This window comes from Podarcis cretensis (assembly GCF_951804945.1).
Source record: "Podarcis cretensis genome assembly, chromosome: 1".
In the NCBI taxonomy this organism is placed as follows: Eukaryota; Metazoa; Chordata; class Lepidosauria; order Squamata; family Lacertidae; genus Podarcis; species Podarcis cretensis.
In genome coordinates, this window is record NC_137170.1 from 84,837,973 (window position 1) to 84,860,100 (window position 22,128).

Here is a 22,128-nt window from a genome sequence, read left to right on the forward strand (position 1 = left end):
GTGGTTTTCAACCAGTGTGTCGTGGCACCCTGGGGTGCCTTGAATAACAGTCAGGGGTGCCGCAGGCAATACTGGCCTCCATCCCTCTCTTTCCTCCCCTCCCTCCTCTGATGCCCTTTTGCATCTCTGCCTCCCAAAGGCTTGCACAGCCGTTTACTGCACCAGCCCTGGCCACAAGCTCCCCAGGCAAATGGGGCCTCTGGGGCCAGCCAGAGGGTGCTGGTTGCCAGGAGCAGAGGCTGCCTCAGAGTAAGCAAGCAAGAAGGTGAGGGAGCCAAGTCAGCCAGTCCACCAGCCTTGTTACTGGGAATAGACAAACAAGTACAAATGTAGACTTGCCAAGGACAAAATTAACAATATTTAGAAATCATCTGTATAAACACAGTATTAGGTTAAGTTTAGGATAAGTACAATCTTTTTTTCACAGGTGTATTTTAACAATTGTTATTCTTTTCACTTGCAATTTTATACTGGGTACAAAAATCCTTTTAATTTTTCAATAAAGAATAACTTTTTTTAAAGCTGTGTAATTTCAATATAATCTAAGGATTTGTATGGCACACTTGTAAAATGTTCCACACCTAGGGGCGCCTAAATACCTAAAGGTGTTCACATGATTAAAAAAACTGAATTCTTGCAGCTGCATTTTTTACACAGGCACTAGGAACTGAGATTGACCCTGGCTCCTCACAATGCTTACATAGATGGACAAACAAAAGTGAGAGAGGAAATGTGGTGTAGTGGTTAGAGTATTGGCATGAAATTGGGGAGACGCGAATTCAAATCTCCCCCTCTCCCGCACAGCTTACCTGGAATCCCTGGTTCATAAAATGAAGTAACTAAATTTCCATGTAAAATGATCCTGAAACAAGGTCCCACCTTGAAACAAACAGCACAGAGCAGCCCTTATGTTCTGGAATGTCAAGTCTGGAAATAAGAAGCCGCAACTCTTAGGAGAAAATGAGTTTCCCTTTTTCAAGCATCTGCCTTGGGACTGGGCAGGAAAACAAAAACAGAGCTGGTTTCTGTGCTTGGAATTACTCTGAATTTTCCAATAAGTTAAGAAGGAAAGTTCTCTTCTGCGCCACAACTTTCCCACGTCTGCCAAGGAAAAAGATTACTCGGAGTTTCCAAAACATTTTATGGCAGTTCCTCTCCCCTGTTGCAGTTTTCGGCAAGCAAAATTGAAACATGTGGCTTAGAACGTGAGCTCCTATGAACAGAGTTCCACTGTTGGGGTGTTTCTGCTGAAGGACGGGGGAAAGCATTTTTTGCTGATTCTTCCTCCCCCTTGCAGCTCTCTGAAAAGCTGCTTGGCTCTGGCTGATGCTGGAGTTTGGAGGTGTCCCCTCCATGTCTGAGCCTTCGCTGAACCACACATTCCCTTTACTCCGTTTAGAGTGCACTCCCACTGCTGGTTTGAAAAGCAGGATACACACATTAGCCACAATCCATATTTATCTTGTATCAGTCCTGCCGTTCCTTACTAAATCTTGAGTTTTGATGTATTTTACCCAAACCAGCTTCGATCCAAAATGAGAAAAGAACTGTGTACATGTTACCAGCTTAAAAAGCAGCAAGGTTGTCCTTTTTGTTGGATCGATGTTGGATCGAAGTTGGTTTGGGAGGAAACACATCAAAACACACTATTTGGGGGGAGGGAGAGATAGGGTGCAGGAAGGATATGGATTGCGGCTAATGCTGTGTGCACACTGTGTTCTGAACACCAGTGGGAGCGCAGTGGATGTTTCCACAGCCAAAAAATGACCTAGCTGCATTTTAAACAAGTGATGTTGCGTACACCATCTCCGTCCTTTATGCCTTTATGAATACAGTGGTACCTTGGTTCTCAAATGGTTTAGTTGTCGAACAAATTGGCTCCTGAACGCTGAAAACCCATAAGTAAGTGTTGCGATTTGCAAACGTTTTTCGGAAGCCAAACATCCAGTGCGGCTTCCGCTTGAGTGCAGGAAGCTCCTGCAGCCAATTGGAAGCTGCGCCTTGGTTTTCAAACAGTTTTGGGAGTTGAATGGACTCCTGGAACAGATTAAGTTTGAGAACCAAGGTACCACTGTAGCTGTAAAGACATTAGCAGATGATTATGCTTATCTCCAGGACATAAAAGGTCTCATTTGCTGATCTCTGCTGATTAAGATGCTGTTAAAAGGCACAGCAGCAAGCCAGAATGATTTTCTACCCTGTTCAGGTGCCGTCTTTTTTATTATTTAAAAAAAACAAAATTAACTTAATGTATCAAATATATGTGTTACCCATTTTTGTGGGGGGCGGGGTGCAGGAAAACTGAACCATAAGACAAACAGCGAAGCATACTAAAATGCATTAATGATGTTCAAATACAACAACTTGCATGTGGTGTATTTCACCTTAACCCCCCCCCATCTTTACCTTGGTGACAGATGCTGGGGGTGTAACATGACACAGTGCTCTAGCTGGCAAGCACTGCCTGTGGCTGCGAGCCGCCATTTAAATGCCCCCCCCCCCAATTCCCCGATAGAAACTGGGCGGGGAGTTGAAATGTTGGCTGCAGCTCCTTCAGAATCAGGAGCACTGGGCCCAGGAGATGGGCGGCCCCTTCACAGCCACCCAACATTCCTGACCCATGACCTGCCATGCAGAACAGGAAATGCCTTCAGATAATTTTCTAAAAATGCTTAAGGATGAAGGAATGCAAACTGCTCAGTCTAGCACATGGGCAAGCAAACTAAGGACCGGCCCCCTGCTGAAAAAGTTTGCTGGCCCCTGGTCTAGCACTAAGCAAAAGGGGGGGGGACAGTTGATCCCCACCCCTAATGGAGGAAGGTGTGTGCTAGGAATCATAGAATCATAGAATCATAGAGTTGGAAGAGACCACAAGGGCCATCGAGTCCAACCCCCTGCCAAGCAGGAAACACCATCAGAGCACTCCTGACATATGGTTGTCAAGCCTCTGCTTAAAGACCTCCAAAGAAGGAGACTCCACCACACTCCTTGGCAGCAAATTCCACTGTCGAACAGCTCTTACTGTCAGGAAGTTCTTCCTAATGTTTAGGTGGAATCTTCTTTCTTGTAGTTTGGAACCATTGCTCCGTGTCCGCTTCTCTGGAGCAGCAGAAAACAACCTTTCTCCCTTCTCTATGTGACATCCTTTTATATATTTGAACATGGCTATCATATCACCCCTTAACCACCTCTTCTCCAGGCTAAACATGCCCAGCTCCCTTAGCCGTTCTTCATAAGGCATCGTTTCCAGGCCTTTGACCATTTTGGTTGCCCTCCTCTGGACACGTTCCAGTTTGTCAGTGTCCTTCTTGAACTGTGGTGCCCAGAACTGGACACAGTACTCCAGGTGAGGTCTGACCAGAGCAGAATAAAAGGTAAAGGTAAAGGTACCCCTGCCCGTACGGGCCAGTCTTGACAGACTCTGGGGTTGTGCGCCCATCTCACTTAAGAGGCCAGGGGCCAGCGCTGTCCGGAGACACTTCCGGGTCACGTGGCCAGCGTGACATCGCTGCTCTGGCCAGAGCCAGAGCCAGAGCCGCACACGGAAACGCCGTTTACCTTCCCGCTGGTAAGCGGTCCCTATTTATCTACTTGCACCCGGAGGTGCTTTCGAACTGCTAGGTTGGCAGGCGCTGGGACCGAGCAGCGGGAGCGCACCCCGCCGCAGGGATTCGAACCGCCGACCTTTCGATCGGCAAGCCCTAGGCGCTGAGGCTTTAACCCACAGCGCCACCAGTGGCACTATTACTTTCCTTGATCTAGATGCTATACTCCTATTGATGCATTTGCTGTTTCCCTGAGTGGTAAAGAGCTTCAGGGGCTCTGCTGCTGGGATGAGTTCTCCCTGTGTACAAAAGCAACTGAGTTCTGGTTTTCTTTGCAATATTTGTCCCCCTCCCCCTTCAAATAGGCAAGCAGTCTGGACGCAAACAGACATCCCACACGTAGGTAGCAGTTCCAGTTCCAGTTCCAGCTAACTCCAGCCAACCACAAGAGTGTGACTTTCTTCCCATCCTGCCAGTCCCTGTATTTGTTGCCTATTTAAATTGCCAGTGCTGTTTCTCATGTACACAACTGCTGAGAACCGTCCCATATTCCAGCCCTGCTGGCAAACTGCCCATTCAGGAGACCATAAAAAGTCATTAAGAAATACGGATGGGTCCTGCTGCGTACTTTTAAGGCCATAAAACAGCACAGGACCCATTTGACATGGCAATCCCCCCTCCCCCATCCCCAAAAAGCTGGGCTTTACAATTTATTTGATGCCAGTTTAAGACTGTGGTATTTGCATATATTTGTTGAAAAATACTGGATTGTATTTATGTCAAAATCCTATGGAAAAAATTGGAAAATAAAATTTATTTTTTTTAAAAAAGAGTGTGTGGTATTTGCAGGGAGTTGGGTGGGGTGTAACAGGGAATGGGTGTGTGTATCTTTATTATGATGAATTCTGTTTTGATTCTATTGTATTGTTATGAGTTGGCTGGTGGTGGGAAGGCGGGGAGTAGGCTGTATGCTGAAACTCTTCTATCCCCTGTCCAGCAAGTGTAATATAAGTTGGGATTAAAATTCCTAGAAGAGTCAGCCTAGTTTCCTGGTGAGGTGATAGCCTAGGTTATGGGGACATTAAGAGAACAAAGGAAGTGGATCTGTGCCAGATACAAAACTTGCTGGTAGTTAGAAAGACAAAGGGATCCCTCTATACTGCTTCGCAATTCCTTCGGAGGCTAAGCGAAGGGCCTTTACCTGTGCCCGTCTCAACTGCTTTCCTACAGCAGTTCTGTCGGGTCGTTACTCCAGAGTTCCCATCGCAAATAGAACATGCTCCTGCAATGACACGGCTCTGGAGACTATGGAACATGTAATGCTCTTCTGTCCCAACTGGACAGATGAAAGATCTCGGTTTCTAACTCCTCTCGTGAACAAGTTTCATCTCCCAATCCAGCCCTGGATAGTGTCCCTTCTTCTGCAGGATTCTGACTGTTGGATTACCGAGATGACAGCTAATTTCCTGCTTAGTGTGATGAAGAGGAAAGCGGCACCAACTCCTTCTTTAACACCACAGATGTAGTCGATATGCCGCACAATCGAACGTGTTTTTGTATTCTCTGTCATTCGATGTTTTAAATCCCCCGTTGCTTTTGTTATCCTCATTTTCTCAAAGTATTCCCCCAGGACGACATCCACTGTTATCTCCCCACCCCCATTTTATGTTGTTATTTCTATGTATATTATGCTATGGCCGTATGGCTAATGCAATAAAATCGATTGACAAAGGTGAGAGCGAAGAATTGAAGGGTGTGAGCTAGAAGCTGGAAAAATGCTGCATGCTGGGAAGCCAGAAAGTAAGAGTGATGTTTGATTTGTGTGTGAATGCAAAGCTGTGGCTATGGGATAAACAAGGCCCTCTTGGAGTGTTAATGCTGTGAAATCCTCCATCGTAGGCTCAGGTTGTATATATATGTAAATAAGCCATATATCATAACAACACCACAATCTCCGCTGTCCCTCTTTCCAAAGGAAGCACAAACCTTGGGTAAACCTTGGAACCTCACACCAACTGGATCTTGGGGTGGCACACAACAGTATATTGTTCTTATTCTACACCACCCAAGGATTTGTCTGGACAAAGGGCAGTTTAAAGATTTTAAAATCAAATAAATGAACATGAACGCTCTTTTATTAAGCCCCATGAAAACTCAGTTTGCGGTGACCAAGTCAAATGAATTGACAATCCTATCCTGTTGTCCCCAACTCCCAGGCAGAGGTCCACATTCAGCTGCCTGGGTTCAGTCCACTTGCAAAAGCTGGCAGGGACCTCAGGACGCCATATCCTTGACTAAGCCTTACTCTTGGATTCCACCCCATCCATCAGTTTCACTGCAACATGCAGCAAAAATCAGAAACAACTGGGACGAAGTTGGTGGCTCCAGAATTCGGAGCAGTTGTTCCTATCATCTTTGGGGGTGGGGAGTGGGACCAGCTCATGTTCTTACCCGCAATGTTTTCTATTCATGGAACTCTTCTTCTGCATTCTTTGTATTCCTAATGGGCCTGAACATGTTTTGGGAATTTCCTGCTCAGTTGGGGAACATGAGAGCAACGTTAGAACTCGGTTACAGTTCCAATGGGGTTGGAGGGGAACAGCATAGAAGGGTTATCTGCGGTCCTGAGAAGTACAGTGTGTATATATTTAGAACACAAATTGCTTGTGCTCACTGACCTGTCTCAGATTTGATGCTGAAGGTACAATGAAATCTGAACGCATATCCATAGAATATTCCGACTCAAGACTCCAATAAACTTTTATCTACAGTTCTGCTGATGCCAGTTACTTGCTGCCTTAGATCCACAAGAAAGGCTCTTCATACCTTCATCTGTACTGTATTGCTACCAACAATCTTTCTTTATGGCACCGTTTGCCGTGGCAAGTAAGCAGGCATGAAATCATTAAGACACTTATTTTCCAAGAAGGCATTTAGAAGTGCTTTAAACAAGGTTTGCACACAGGTGTGATTCCCCAGGGCAGGAAATACTCACAACTGAGCATCTGAAATTGTGCAACCATGTTTGTTCTTTTAAAATACAGACACCGTAGGCTCTGATCCTTTTCCATTTACTGTTTGTACGCAAACACAAATGGCTCATTTGCACCATTAAAATATTATGTATGTATATCTGGTTCATGCCTGCACATTTATCACTTGATGGCTGCAACATCAGGGGGTGATTCATATGATTGAATGGCAGGGGCAGCGCATCCTGTTTTGCCTCCTGAGATGAAATGGGAACGTGTCACCATGCTGCCCATACCTGGGAAGCTGAAGGACAGTCACTGGTGGAGAATTGATGCCAGTGCCAGTGCCACTTCTCCACTGGCGGCACGCCAGAGGGCACCCATGGGGGCACTGTCTTTTCAACTTCCACCACCTGAGGCAGCTACTTCAACCAGCCTCATGGGCAGGCCGGTCATGCTGAATGGGTCGTTCTAGAACAGTGGTTCCCAACCTTTTTTTGGCCATGCCCCACCTAAGAATCTCTAAAATCCTGACCCCCCCCCCCCCCCGTGACATATAATTATTATTATTTTTCAAAAAGTGAATTCATTTTCACTTGGAGGAAGCCTAAAAGGCCATTCACTGCTAATAACTCATTCTCGAATTGCCCCCCCCAAATCAAATTGCCCACCTGTGGGGCATGTGCCCCATGTTGGGAACCACGGTTCTAGAACAGTCTTATCACTTTGCAAATAATGTTAATCCGTGGAATCAGTCAGCATATGCATTCCCTTGCTAGTAATCAGGTATATAGTAATCTTTCTTACAGAAAGTGATGCACAGTCATGCACAAACTATACCAGGGAATATATTTCTGTGAGGGGAGCCACATTACCCCCCCACCCCAAGTTATTGCTGAAGCCATACTCAGCTGCTGAAGGGTTTGCTGCTGCTTCATTGGGTCTGTGCTATGGGTTATTGTATAGCTTGTATTGCTTTTTTCTGATTTTATATTATACTTTATGCTCTCAAGTAACGTAGAGACTCCTTACATAGCAAGCGACTATTAAATTGCAATCATGATGACAAAAATAAAAATGATCGATTTATCCAGACATCTACAAACCAAACGGCCTACCCACCTTTCAGCCTCGGGAGAGCTCCATACCCTTTCATCCCAACTCCCTCCCCGAGAACTTCGAGAAGGCTTACCTGTGGAGGTGTAACATAATCAGCCGTGTCCATGACCTGGTTACTGTACTTGCCAAAGCCTTTCACCTTGGTCACCACAGAGGATTCAATGGAGGTGTCCCTTATCTGGTAGGCCTTCTCGTGCAAGAACACCCACCTGTGGAATGGGGGGGGGGGAGGGGGGAATAAACCAGTTAGCAAGTCCTCTAGTGCTAGGCATGCCTTGTATGAAATCACAAGGCATGAAAAATAATGGTGGACTAATTTACATGAGCAAAAACCACCCTGATCTTTTACTGCAGGGTTAGCTAAGTTAGTGTGCTCCCACTGTAGTTGGGCTCCAACTGCCATCAGCATGGCCGATGGTTAGAGATAATGGGAGCTGGAGTCCAGCACACTGCTTAGCCCTGTTTTGGTGTCCTAAGCATTAGCATTGTTAACGGAATAGCTCCCTATGACTACTAGATCTTGGGGTCAAGTAGCTTCTCCTCATGCTTCTGCATAGCCCTGTGGCAGCGAGGTCACATCTTCCACATTCTCTCAGCTGTTGCCAGCCGGTTATCTCATCTTGGGGTCTCCAGCTCCCTCCCAGTGGGCGTAATCCATTTCTATTGCAGTCAGTACAGATGTTATGAATTTGTTTGGCATTTCAAAAGCCTCTTCTGGTTGCCTTGTTATGAGAATTGGGGGGTTGGGGGCTTTCTTCAGAGAAGGAGTGATGAGGTGATCTGCTGGAGCGCAAGGGTAATTGACAGCTTCTGCTTGCTCTGGCAAGCAAAGGAAGTGATGATGTGAGGCTTTCAGGTCCTTTTAAAATGAAGTTTGAACCATAAACATACTATTTTCCAGTTCAGACGTTGTCCTATCTATACCATTAGCCCCCTGCCCCATAATAGCAGATCCCTCCCAGTTATTGCTTCCAAAAAAAAAATGCTGTTTCCCACAACAGGCCTCCCTGCTAGGCAATAAATGACGATAAGCCCTGTAGGAGGGCGTTTAAAAGAATGTTTTTGTCCAAACCAAATTGTAAGGCAATTTTTACTTCGCATCTCATTTTTTGTTGGGTGCTGCCCTCTAGCGCTCAGATTTATATTGATTTATCACAGCGATAGATAGAAACGCCATCCATGTATGCAGCTGATGGCTCTGACAACGGTGACTTTACCAAGAAGGAGGCCAGGAAGCATATCAGCACTGGCCAAATGGAAAAATGTCACCTGAACACATTTACTCAGCAGCACATCCCACTGATTTCAATTAAGCCTGCTCCCCAATAAGAGCATGTGCTTAAGAATGCAATCTGTAATGCAGTTTGTCTAATTTGGATTTCAGTGAATCACAGATTGTAAAGGGCCTTTCTATCATCAGTCTGATTTCCGGCATACAGCAGGGTGCATATATTATCCCTCCAGTAATTCTTAGATAGTGTCTGTACCTTTTATGGGATATCAGACATCTAGCGCTGAATCAAGCACATCCATTGGCAAACTGTTCCAATTGCCAATTATCTTCCCGGCTAAATGTTTGCAGCTAATTTCCAGTCTGAGGGATTCAGTCTCCCTGCTGGATCCCTCTTTGGTTGCCTAGAGATTAAAAAATGGCCTCCGCTATGAGACATCACTTCCTTGTTCATCCCTTCCCTTGCTCAAGAAGACCATGTGAGCCAGGCACAGCTGATGCCATCCCATCCATACCAGAATGACAGCCTTTGAACATCACAAAGGAGAACAAAAAAAAAACCAAAACCTCATGAAGTATCAGATGCCAACATTCAAGGTTGGAAGCCACTAATGGATCAAATTAAATTAGATATTTCCCCCCTTCCATACCCACTTAGAACTTGGTAAAATGCTAACAACATTAAGCACACGGTCATTTGAAATGAAGCAGTTAAATGGTCCATTTATTTCCCTCTGTTTGATCAACTCAGAAGAAGTAGAAGGGTTTATCGTATCTTACATCACTCCTTTCCTACTGCCTTTGCCAAAAACTGGAGTTTTGATGTTTTAGGCAACATACGCACAGGATCCAGTCCCCTCCTCTTGAGGAAGAGCTTTTATTGAAGGGATGTCACACATTTCCCCAGCACTCAGACCATCCCAGTTTTGTCACTGGGAAAAATGCCCTGTCCCTCTAGCAAGGATGCTGATATTTGCAAGTACTGTGTGGAATGGACTTTGCCAGCATGAGGCTCAGAAATGGTGACAACAACTTCTCTGCTGGGTCAACACCCTTTTATATTGACTACTCGGTAGTTACAAACTAGGGAGGCTAAGAACAACCCCAGCACATCACTCCAGTGCGGCAGCAGGCAAGAGAGAGTCAGACACTAGATGGGTTATACCAGCCTGGCCCCCATCCAAAGTTCTGGGCTACAACTACCACCAGCCTATGCTTGCTAGAGCTCATGGGAGTTGTAGTCCAAAACATTAGGGGGGGCAGATTGGTAAAAGCTGGGTATATACCACCACCCTGCAATAATAATCTTTCATTTTAGGAAGACCATGTACTTTCCCTCACCCTGGCATCTGAACCATACCACACCCATCCAGCGAATGAAGCCAATGTCTATCCCTTCTATGGCAATGCATCCTGTCTCCATTAGATGGTGATGGGATATCCTCCTACTGCTGTAGGATGATGGCTAACATGAGCATAGTGCTTTCAAGTGCGTGCGTACCTAAACTCTCTGTTTGGAGGTGGTGGTCTCCTGATTCATGCCACGGTGCATCTGCAGCAACACAACCAACCAGACACCTTCATCTGCCTCAGCTGCAACAAAACATGTCTCTCCCACATTGTTCTCCACAGCCACAGCAGGAGTTGCAACCTTCCAGCAGTTACCCCCAAAGGCACACTCCTCCATCTGTCTCCCGAGACAGATGGATGCCAACAAGGTGTGGAATGAGGGCTAACAAGAGCATATTGCTTTCAAGTGTCTACCTACTTAAACTCTCCATTTGGGGGATTTAAATATTTAGGGGGGGGATGATTTGACCCCCTTTCCTTGGGATGGGATTGATCTGTTTGCATAGGGAAAAGTTCAGTAGCTGGATCTGAGAAGTCCCCCTCCCCAAATACTTACCCAGCCCCCCTTTTCTTTTTTTCTTGCCCTAATTTAGAACATAAGCATGGAGTTTCCCCCACAATCGAGAGTTATAAACCTGCCTCTTAGTAAAATGGAAGTTCCTGAAGGTTCCTCAGAAGCTAATGGAATCCATGACCACAAACATATTTCATGCTTTGTGGTACAATCAATGTCATGCCAATTCCTAGACTCCACGCGCCAGCTTTGAGCTGCATGTCCATTACACAGACTACAAATGCTTCGCTAGGCTGTGAGCCAAATGAAACCCTGTGAAGGGGGGGGGGTTAGCAATACCTGCATCGTGTGACACAAGAGCCTTTTCAATCCACATTTACTATGTAAGAACATAAGACGATGAGAAGAGACACCCTTCTGGGTCAGGTCAAAGGCACATCTAGTCCTGCATCCTGTTTTCTCAGTGACCAACCAGATGCCCATGGAAAGCCCCCAAAAGCAGGACCGGAATGAAAACAGCACTCTCCCCACTTGGTATTCAGAGAAATGCTGTCTCCAGTGGTGGAGGAAGTGCACAGCCAACAACACGGCTGCTACGCACGGACAGCCTTATCCTCCATGAATATGTCGAATTCTCTTTTAAAGGCCTTCCGTGCTAAGTGAGTAAAGGATTGCTGTGACATGCAGCATCCCCAATCTACATGTGTTAACTTGAGAGCCTGCATAGACCCTGCAACTAATTGTGGTTTGTACAGGAGTATCATGTATCCTTTCGATCTGTGCAGAATCTAATAAGGCATCACAGGCAGCTAAAGGCTGAAGTGCAGGAGCTCGTCGTGATGGCTCACACAGCAATACCTGCAGGAGGTTCACAACCAAACCCTCAAGTGGAGCCCAAAAATGTAGGCACACACAAACTCAGCAGAAGAATGTTTAATTCAATAGGTCCAGTGCTATTTTTCTAGAAAAAGAGGTGCTGGAACTCACAATGAACTCCTCCCTTGTTCTCTTATAATGGCGGTAGCACTCAGCTGACAGGTGCCGGAACTGAGTTCTGGTGAGTTCCAGTCACTGCTTTTTTTCTTTAAAAATGTTTGTGGATACTCTCATTTTCCTACTCATATTGAAATACTGCCCCTCAATGAGGTCAAAATTAGATTCACAAAATGTTTAGGGGTATGCGTCCCCCCCCCCGAAAAATAATCACTGGTTCCAGCTGGAAAAAAACACCCTGAATAGGTCATCAACCAGCTGTCAGATGCCTGGCAGAAGAGATATGCTTTAACCAGGGGTGAAAGAAAAGAAATGCAAACATTATTGCAAAAAAGTTCAAACCACTAGCATGAAGTTGGTATCCTTCAGAGAAAAGGAAAGGAGTATCTGTTCTTTGCTTATTTCCCTCATTCTCTGACTTCTGTTATTCTGCCACAAGCAAACTGGAAAACCTCACTGTCATCTCAGTCACTTGCCAAAATAAGGAAAGTCTGTCAATTACTCTGGCACCTGATAGCCCTCACACTACTCAGAATAAATATAATGGAACTGTGCTCCCCTGAGTTCCCCTTCCACTGCGCTGCTGGTCCTAGGGGCTGATGAAGAACTACACATAGCCAGATGTGCACATACTCCTTCCACATAGATATATAACCTACTGGTTAGATATATAACCTACTGGTTAGAGTGTTGGAATAGGACCTGGAAGACCAGGGTTCAAATCCCTACACAGTCAGGAAGTTCACTGAGTGACCTTGGGCCAGTTGTTATCTTTCAGTCTAACCTACCCCATAGGATTGTTGTGAGGAGAAAATGTGAAGGCAGAGAACCATGTATACCACTCTTAATTTCCTTGGAGGAAAGCTGAGATTTAAATGCAATAAACAAACAAACAAACAAATAAACATACATTCTATTTATTATTTTTGGATAGCAAGACAGCAATTACCTATTGCTAAACATCCCAAGTAGGCTAGTGATATGGTTAAACTTTTATTTTGCATGGGATGCAACAGAATTCTGAGACAGCGCTAAGTGAGACTGCTACCACACTGCACTTTATTCTTGTGGCCAAGGGTGTATCTGTTCTGTACATTAATTAGGCAAAGATTAGCCAAAGGCAGCATCACTTTTGAGTTTGTGTTGCTGATGCGTTCTTCTTCCAGTAAGGAAGCAATGCTCTTGAGCGTTCCGGCTCAGAAGGCAGAACAATGTGGATAAGCTGAACCCCCGTTTAAAAGGCCAGGCCAGCTACAGGTGTAGTGAGAAGCCTCAAAGAAGGTGGTGCCAGGAAGCAGATCAGGCATATCAAAGTGTCAAGAACAAGGAACTTTGCAGTACAATACAAAACCCTCCCAAACCCATTTCTAGCTGTGAAAGTGTGATGAGAATCTCAATGCAAGCAGCAACTTATCTTTCAGACTACCCTCAACTCTCTGGGAAACACCACTGCAAATCGTCCATGCTCATAGCATCACACAGAAATGAAACAGGGTGGTTATTTCACTTGCCGGTTGAGAGATTTCATGTGCTATCTAACAAGTCCCACAACTGCACTGTGTGCGTGCGCAGGTGCGGGGAATTTTTACCAGTGACAACATACTGCAGTTTAAGTATGTGAAATATGGACTACCTTGAGGACCCCACACATCAGATGGGTAAAACACTGTAGTCCTGATCTAGCTACAGTGTGTGGTGACTAACAGCCCATTCCTATGCGTGTTTATTGGAAGTAAATCATACTAAGTTCAAGGGGGCTTACTCCCAAGGAGGTCTCCATAGCATTGTAGCATGAGGCCCATTGAAACTACTATAAGAACAACTTGTGACTGAGGTCAGATTGCATTCAATAAGATGGATGGCCCAATCTTATGCATATTTACGCAGAAGTACCGTACTTTCCCGTGTATAAGATGAGGATTTTTTACGGATGGCTGCGTTGAAGTTAAATCCTTTGAAGACAGAGGTCCTCTGGCTGGGTCGGGACGACATGGGGTTGGGGGGGCCAACTTCCATCTTTTGCGGAAGCTCAATTAGTGCCAGCACCTTCTATCAAGAGCTTGGGTGTAACCTTCGACGCCTCCCTTTCCATCGAGGCGCAGATTTCAGCCACGGCAAAGCTGGCATTTTCCCATCTCCGCCATATCAAGCCGTTGGTCCCTTACCTTTCTCGCCCTGATCTGGCCACAGTTATCCATGTGACGGTCACCTCCAGGCTTGATTATTGTAACTTTCTCTACGCAGGGCTGCCCTTGAAGCTAACCAAGAAACTCCAGTGGGTGCAGAATGCCACAGTGAGGCTCCTTACGGGGTCCTTGCCATGGGATCACATTCATCCAGTGCTTTACCAGTTACACTGGCTCCCAGTGGAGTACAGGGTCAGGTTTAAGATGCTGATTTTGACCTTTAAAGCCCTATGTGGCCTAGGACCCTCATACCCACGGGGCCACCTCTCTTGGTATGCCCCGCGGAGGACCTTAAGGTCCACGAATAACAACACTTTGGAGGTCCTGAGCCGCAAGGTGGTTAAATTGGTCTCAGCTAGGGCCAGGGCCTTTTCAGTACTGGCCCCAACTTGGTGGAACGCTCTGTCACAAGAGACCAGTTCCCTGCGGGATTTGACATCTTTCAGCAGGGCCTGCAAGATGGAGCTGTTCTACCTGGCCTTTGGTTTGGACTCAGTCTGACCCTTATGTTTCCCTCCCCTTATGGTTTTGATTTATGGGCTACTACTAAAATGAAGCTGCATTTTAAATTGTATTTTAACCCATATTTTAATTAACTGTTTTTTCTTTAATGTTTTATTGTAGTTTTATTGGTGTTAGCCGCCCTGAGCCGTTCTGGCCAGGGAGGGCGGGGTATAAATAAATAATAATAATAATAATAATAATTATTATTATTATTATTTATTACGTTAAAGTAATGTTGAAAAATTGGGCTGGTCTTATACATGGGTAGTGCAGAGGGGTGATCGGGGATTGGTTGCTGCCGGGAGCTGGAGATTGTCTGCGGTGGTATTGTGCGTGATTGTTGGCTGCGGCAAGGGCTTTTTAAAATTGGCTGCTGCAGCGACAATTCAGTTGGGCAGGCGATAGGCAGCTGCTGGCGGCTTGCGGTCAGATGTTTGGTGGCTTTTGCGTCGTCTGCAATAGGAAGCTTTGCTCAGGTGGGCAAGGGAATTTCGGCAATCTCCCCACAAAAGCTGAACGGCCCTGGGCAATCCCCCCTCAAAAAAGCTCAACAACTCCGGGCAATCTCCACTATTTTCTTAATTTTGGGTCCCCCAAAATAGGGGATGTCTTATACACGGGAGCGTGTTATACACAGAAAAACACGGTAAGTTGCACTATGCTTTGACAAAACAAAATTTAAAAATTCATTCCAGTAGCACCTTAAAGACCAACTTTGTTATTGGTATGAGCTTTCGTGTGCATGCACACTTCTTCAGATACTTCAGATTCTTCAGGTGTCTGAAGACGTGTGCATGCACACGAAAGCTCATACCAATAACAAACTTAGTTGGTCTCTAAGGTGCTACTGGAAGGAATTTTTTATTTTGTTTTGACTACGGCAGACCAACACGGCTCCCTACCTGTAACTATGTTTTGACGGTTTTCACTCCCTAGTAAATGTGCTTAGGACTGCAGCCTTAATCATAGCGAACTAATGCTGGATTAGAGCCTGTGCATTTATTGCACTGCTAAATAATTGTCTCAAGAAGAACAATGTTCTTTAGTCTGTTAGACCCCTGGGAGTGGAGAGGGAAGACAGGATTTACAGCCGAGTTTTCCCCAGCAATGCAGTAGCGGATAAGAAATTGTGTTTCCCCCGGAAGAGGGGAGTATGCATAGGGGAGAGAGAAAGTAATGGGCAAGGCCCAAGTGGCTATCCATGCTAATGGAACTCTGGTTAACAACATCAGGCTTGGGGTGGGGAACAATTCTGTCCAAGCACTCAAGCAAAGATGGCAGAGGAGGGGGGGGCTTGGCCTCCACCTATTTCCTGCCATCAGCCCCTCCGTTCATATTCCCCTGGAAGGATGCCCAGGAAACAAGTCTGTGCCTCATCAAGCAAATGAACTCCCACCAATCCTCTGGCACTGAGCGCTTGCAGGCTATCTATTTTCAGGTGGGATTCAATCATACACCAGCAAATTCAGGTTGTGCGATTAAAGTGGATTTGGTGTCCTGCATGACAAATCCACTCCCACTTTTTGAGTTAAGGAAAGTGACCGGGAAAATGCACTGGATGGTATGCTTGATGCAATGGTTGCCTTAAGGTCCTGATAAACAAATCAAAGTGAATACCCAATGAACAGACATCACCTAATCTTCCTACAAACAATTCAGGTTCAATGCTCATCTGGAAGTGTCCACTGTTGCAACTCCCATATACTACTACCACCTCTGCATATAACCAGGACACTTGCTAATATAGCTGCCCTCTCTCACCACCCCTTTCACAACCCAGAATAGAGCTCGTAATTATTATTTCATATTGTACTTTTATAGCCTCTTCCCAACACTGTTTATACAGGGATAGCCCCACTTATCTCCATGGGACTTCCTGGAAATTAGACAACACTAATCTGCTTTGCAGACTTTGTAGAGTTTATCCTCACAAGCAACCCATCATTCCATTTAACAGATCAGGGACTGAGGTCTGCAGTCAGGGACCTATGTGGGGCCAGACTAGAAATCTTGAACCCCAAAGCTCCAAATTCAAGGCCCTCCGTTTCACTGCTTGACTCACAGCAGCGGTGTTTTGTTTTTGTTTTTAGCTGAATCCTGCCCCTCTTACCTGCAAATATTTATTTTACCAAAAAAAAAAAAAAAAAAAGTACTGCTTGTTTATAATGAAACTAAGGGGTTTACAAGATATGTTCATTCTCTGTAAAAAATAGTTAACAACAAGTAGTTAAAAACATTTTTAAAAAACAATTAGAATCGGGACTAAGCTAAAAAGAAATTAAAGCATATTGACATCTACCTGTTTGGATCTTGCTTACAGAAAAAATACAGTGAAGGTGCCTGCCTGATGTGAATTGGTGGGAAGCTCCAAAGTATAGGTGCTGCCTTTTCACAACAATATCAGTTTCAAAAGTGCTTATTCTGTTACAGCATACACAGGCACACATCTCACAACAGCCCCCACCCCTTGCCTGGGGAAACTGAGGCTTTATCGTCTTCCCCTCATTCCGCTGACTTTCCCGTCCTACTCATTCCAGAAAGCTCTCTGTTAACTAGAAGAAACCATCTCCTAACAATTATCTCCCATAAAGAGGCCTTCACGGGCCATTAGGAGACATTAACATTCTTTCGCATGTTAGGCAAAACCATATCATGGACCTATTTAACTGTAATCAATAATAGTAAGCCCAGGGCACTAGGATACCCAGCAGTGATTCCCCCCACCCCCACCTCCTCTACATCTCTCTGTGTGCAGCAAAAGCTGTTTCCATATTACTTCTTTTTTTTGCCACCAGATGGCCTTCACAGTCACTGTTCCCTAGGTAGCTGCTGGCTTCCACAATTTCCAACTACTCATAACCTCTACCCCTATATAGTACTGTAGTTCTCTCCTGCAGCTATGATCTCCATGTGCACAATCTCTCTCTCTCTCTCTCTCTCTCTCTCTCTCTCTCTCTCTCACACACACACACACACACACACACCCTTCCTGCTGAAGTAGTTCAAAGTTGGTCAGCCTACTCACAATCCACTAATGTACCTTCTTATAGAGTTACCATCCCATGCAGTCATCCCCCAAAAGGCTTCCCCTCCTTTACCCCACCCCCCAATATATATTTTTCTCCCAGAAACAACTTTTAGATGTCAGTGAGACTACTCCGGTATAAACAGTCTCAGGAAAAACAGAACACAGAACCCATCCCAAAGTAGTTAAGTGAACTGTTAATCGCCTCCTTCCCAAACCGTCCCAGCTCCCCTGAGAACTGTGGGAAGCTGCCTTCTACCAGGCCAGACGTTTTGGCTATCAAGCCCAGCACTGCCCACTCTGACTGCCAGTGGCTCTCCAGCGTCTCAAGCTGAACTCTTTCACATCACCTGCTCCCTAATCCTTTTCCCTGAAGATGTGGAGAGATGGAGCAGGGGGCTTTGTGCAGTCAAATCATGTGCTGTCTGCCACTAACCTATGAATCACGTCCTTGCTTCAGTTATTCTTACAGATCTCCCACATTCAGCACACTGATAGATTTACTTTTCCAGGAACGACACACAGCTCCCCCATCTCTGTCTGTTCAAACGTGCACGTGTCCCTCTTCTTTGCTCACATTCAAATGAACACCCAACCGATAAAAGCCACGAGTAGAATGAATTAAAATTACTACAAGGAGCCTCTTGCCATCTGGTAAAGCAAATTTTATCATGGCATGTGGTAAAGTCAGCCTCTCTGTGGGGCTGGATGCTCTGGCTCGGGTGGCAAGTTTGCAATGGCACAGCATAGTGCAAAGAGTTATCAGAATCCTTCTTTTGCTGGAAGAAATGACTATACACTATGTGTGGACAAGCTTGCCTACATAATCACACGTCCAAACAAAGTCTCTGAAGGGACAACATGAATTCAGCTACTTGGTCTCAGGTAAACACATGGCACAATAGGCAAATAATTGTGAAGCACTTCTTCAGTTAAAAAGCAGCAGCAACAGCAGTAGCTCCTTTTTGTCTATGATTTCCTTGGGGCTATCAAAGGGCAGAAGCCCATGAATTTGTACAACATCCCCTTAGGATGATGAAACAGGGTCTTCACAAATAAAATTTGCTGTGGCCCTGAATCCAAGTCTCCTGGCTCTCCAAACAGCTCCTCAACTCTAGACTTGTGAGAGATGGTAATCATTTTCTATCCGCTAGCCAAACCCCACAAGCCAGAGACAACACTGTCCGCAGCCTCGTGGGACCACATAAGCCTTCCTGCCACCTGCAACTGCACGTTCCTTTTCCAGAGCTGACAGGCATGCCTATGTGAGTTATTATTTCCTTAGAGATCTTTGCAAGTTTGGAGAATCCAAGTGAAAATCTCTATGTATTTCAAGTCTCCCTTACAGGAACAAGTTACATTTAGAACCATTCACTTGGCACAGTGCTATTTTTCTAGAAAAAGAAAGACCAGAACTCACCATGAACACCTTCCTTGTTTTCTCTTACAGCGGCAATGGTACCCACCTGAGAGGTGCTGGAACTGAGTTTCGGTGATTTCTGACTGAAAAAAAGCCCTGACTTAGCAGCCTTATCTACCTGGTTTCTCACACCCATCAAAAATAAGGCAAGATTTTTAAGATAGCCAAGCTGTTCTCGGTTACTTCCCCAACACTGTCCTCTACCAATACCTTTGTGTAAAAAGTTGTCACCTCTTGAGCGATGATGATTTGTGGGGTGTAAGCCCTTACCTTGTTTCTCCTACAGCCGCCCTCCCTCCCCCAAGTGAGAATATATTTCCCCCATTCACATGCCATCCCTCACCCAATGAAGTAGGAAATGATCAGCAACTGGACGGCCCGGTTGATCACGCCGACGGTCCAACTTTTTACCACCACCGATTTGGTGGTTTCATAGGTGAAGAAGTTTGCCACACAGTTCATGCCGAAGGAAAGCCTGGGCGCCGAGGAGCAAATCCAAGATGTTCTGCAGACCGGACTGGAATGTCAAGGGTGTTGTGATGGGTCTATGAGTGGTGGACACGGAGGTGTAATCTGCGCAGGGAGAACATTCAGAAGTTTTTTGAAAGGAAGAAGTTCTGCTGGCTCCCTCCTGCTGTTGTCTCCTGCTACTCTGGGCATGCTTGAGACGCTGGGACCCCTTTTTATAAGATCTCTTTCCCCACCCCCACCCCTACCCAACACCCGGTGATGCAGTCAGAGAAAGGTGGGGCTTTCCAGCTCATCAATTACAAATTGGATTCTAGCGAGTGCCTAGATGGAAGAGATCTGAGCATTAAATAATGAATCTGCAATTGCTACATTTCCTCTGAGTGGTGTTCCAGCTCTACAGATAGTGCCCCTGCTGTGTCAGACCTTCGCAACATCAGTCAAAGGGGAAGGAAGGAGAGGGGGAGGAGAAAGCTGAATAATATTCCCCTCCGGAGACGACATTGGAAAATGGGAAATCATTCTGACAAGATGCTGCCTGCATTGGTAACAGTGGGATCCTAGTCCCAAATGAGTGACAGTGTGAGCAACCGCAAAAGGAAGTTCCTGGTTATTCCTTTGGGCTATCTGTCTCAAGACACACAATTCAAGTTCACTTACCAAAGCTCAGTAGCCGAAAAAAGGAAGCATATTAGGCTAGGTCCAGGGGTCCAGTTTACAGCATTTGTTTTGTGGGACAGTAGGGACAGTAGGAGAATTTGCCTGAGACAGTGTGAAGCAGTTTGAAGAAGAAAAATTGGAACTGGTCTCAACTAGGGCCAGGGCCTTTTCAGTACTGGCACCAACTTGGTGGAAAGCTCTGTCACAAGAGACTAGGGCCCTACGGGACTTGACATCTTTCCGCAGGGCCTGCAAGACAGAGCTGTTCCACCTGGCCTTTGGTGTGGATTCAGTCTGACCCTTATGTTTCCCTCCCGTTATGGTTTTGATCTATGTACTACTTTTAAAATGAGGCTACATTTTAAATTGTATTTTAATCTGTATTTTAAATCCCCCCCATTATGTTTTCATTGTAATTTTACAATGTTTTTACTGTAATTTTAGCTGCCCTGAGCCCGGCTCTGGCCGGGGAGGGTGGGGTATAAATAAATTTATTATTATTATTATTATTATTATTATTATTATTATTAACAGTTTTTGAAAGACTGTAGAACTTTGAAAGCAACTGGACTAAGGACTTGGCTGTGGACTTTAACACAGCAAGGACTTTGAAGCAAAGACCCCTCTCTGGGCTCAGAGATATAGAGAGAAGACTACTTGTAACATCTGTAAATTGTGTGTGTGTGTGTTGGCGTTGGACCGGTAAAGACAAGTCTGCTAAAGAACTTTTTTCTGTGGTGAGCTTAACTCTTGACTGAGCTTCCATGGCATATACATGGCCCAACACTCCCATCATCCCTTACCATTGGCCATACTGGCTGCGGCGGATGTGAGTTGGTGTCCAACAACATCACTTGACTATTGTGCCTGAGAAGATTTGTTCTGAAGAGTGAACAAAATAAGCATGGCCCCCCCTGCCCCCCCCCCCCGGTTTCTACACAAGCTAGTGTTCTGGATGTGACCTCCCCAGTAGGAAGATAGCAAGTCCAGAGCACTGACTTGTACAGCCTTTAATTGTCTGCTTCTCACAGCACACTCCCATTTCTCTTGTGGCACACAGTATGGGAATTTTGCCTGAGAGGAAAGAAGAAAGGTGATATATACAGTTTTTAAAAACTAAAACCAGAACTCAAGTTGCAGGCTGAGATTAAAAAGTAGGTTCAGGATCAGAAAAGGTTAAAAGCAACTATTATTGAGCTACAGAAAGACTTTGAATGGAGCCTTATATGCAAAAAGTCTTGTACAGTTTCAGCTCTTCAAATTATTTATTGTCCGTTACATTGCTTAAGTGATATTCTGCAATTCTATGATTCTATGAATCAAGAGTTGGAAGGGTTCCCAAGGGTCATCTAGTCCAACCCCCTGCAGTGCAGGATTCTTAACTAAACCATCCATGACAAATGGCCATCCAACCTCATCTTAAAAATCTCCAAGGAAGAAGACTCCACCACCTTCCCAGGGGGTCCATTCCACTGTCAAACAGCTCTTACCGTCACAAAATTCTCCCTGGCGTTTAATAGGAATTTCCTTTCTTGTAACTTGAAACCAGTGCTTTTTTTCTGGGATGGAGGTGTACGCATACCCCTAAACATTTTGTGTATCTAAGTTTGGCCCCATTGAGGGGCAGTATTTCAAATATGAGTAGGAAAATGAGAGTACCTCTAAACATTTTTTTAGGAAAAAAGCACTGCTTGAAACCATTGGTTTGCCTTCAGAGAAGGAGAAAATAAGCTTGCACCATCGTCCATTTTCTCATCCCCAGAGTTACAATTTGTGGGTTCCAGGTGTGTGTGATATATGATCATAGACAGGACAGGCCCTCCAGTGAGGCAAGGTGAGACAGTTGTCTCAGCGTGGCAGGCTCTGGACAGCTTGGAGAGGTGGCAGATTTGGCCTCCAAGAAGCATGCCCCTTGCTTCCCCCTCCTTTGCACACTTGTTCCTCTCTGGCCTCCTTTTACTCCCCCCCCCCACCCCTGGACAGTGGCATGTGTGAGTGGTGTGTGGCAGGTGCGCAGCAGAGGGTGGGCTGTGGATGAGGGATGGGATTTTGTTTTGTTTCTAGCAGCAAAATGTCCTTGGCCCACGGTGGCCAGAGAGGTATAGCCCCAAGTGACACACCCTTTCATCTGAGAGATGGGA

At 45.4% G+C, this 22,128-nt stretch overlaps 1 protein-coding gene across 8 annotated transcripts in view; it reads right to left on the bottom strand.

The window, feature by feature from the left end:
* P2RX3 (purinergic receptor P2X 3) overlaps positions 1 to 19,507 on the bottom strand; it is a 31,350-nt gene extending 11,843 nt beyond the window's left edge. The window contains exons 1-2 of one of the 8 annotated variants that reach the window (XM_079973460.1): positions 19,203 to 19,507; positions 7,710 to 7,845 (exon numbers count right to left, since the gene is read on the bottom strand). In XM_079973460.1, the coding sequence (XP_079829586.1) occupies positions 7,710 to 7,845; positions 19,203 to 19,321 (255 nt within the window). In that variant the 5' untranslated portion in view covers positions 19,322 to 19,507. Of the gene's footprint in view, positions 1 to 809; positions 928 to 6,223; positions 6,968 to 7,709; positions 8,305 to 9,123; positions 9,207 to 19,202 lie in introns of those variants that run through there. The other 7 variants (XM_079973463.1, XM_079973461.1, XM_079973466.1 and 4 more) reach the window with 7 other exon arrangements.
* Positions 19,508 to 22,128: the final 2,621 nt, after the last annotated feature.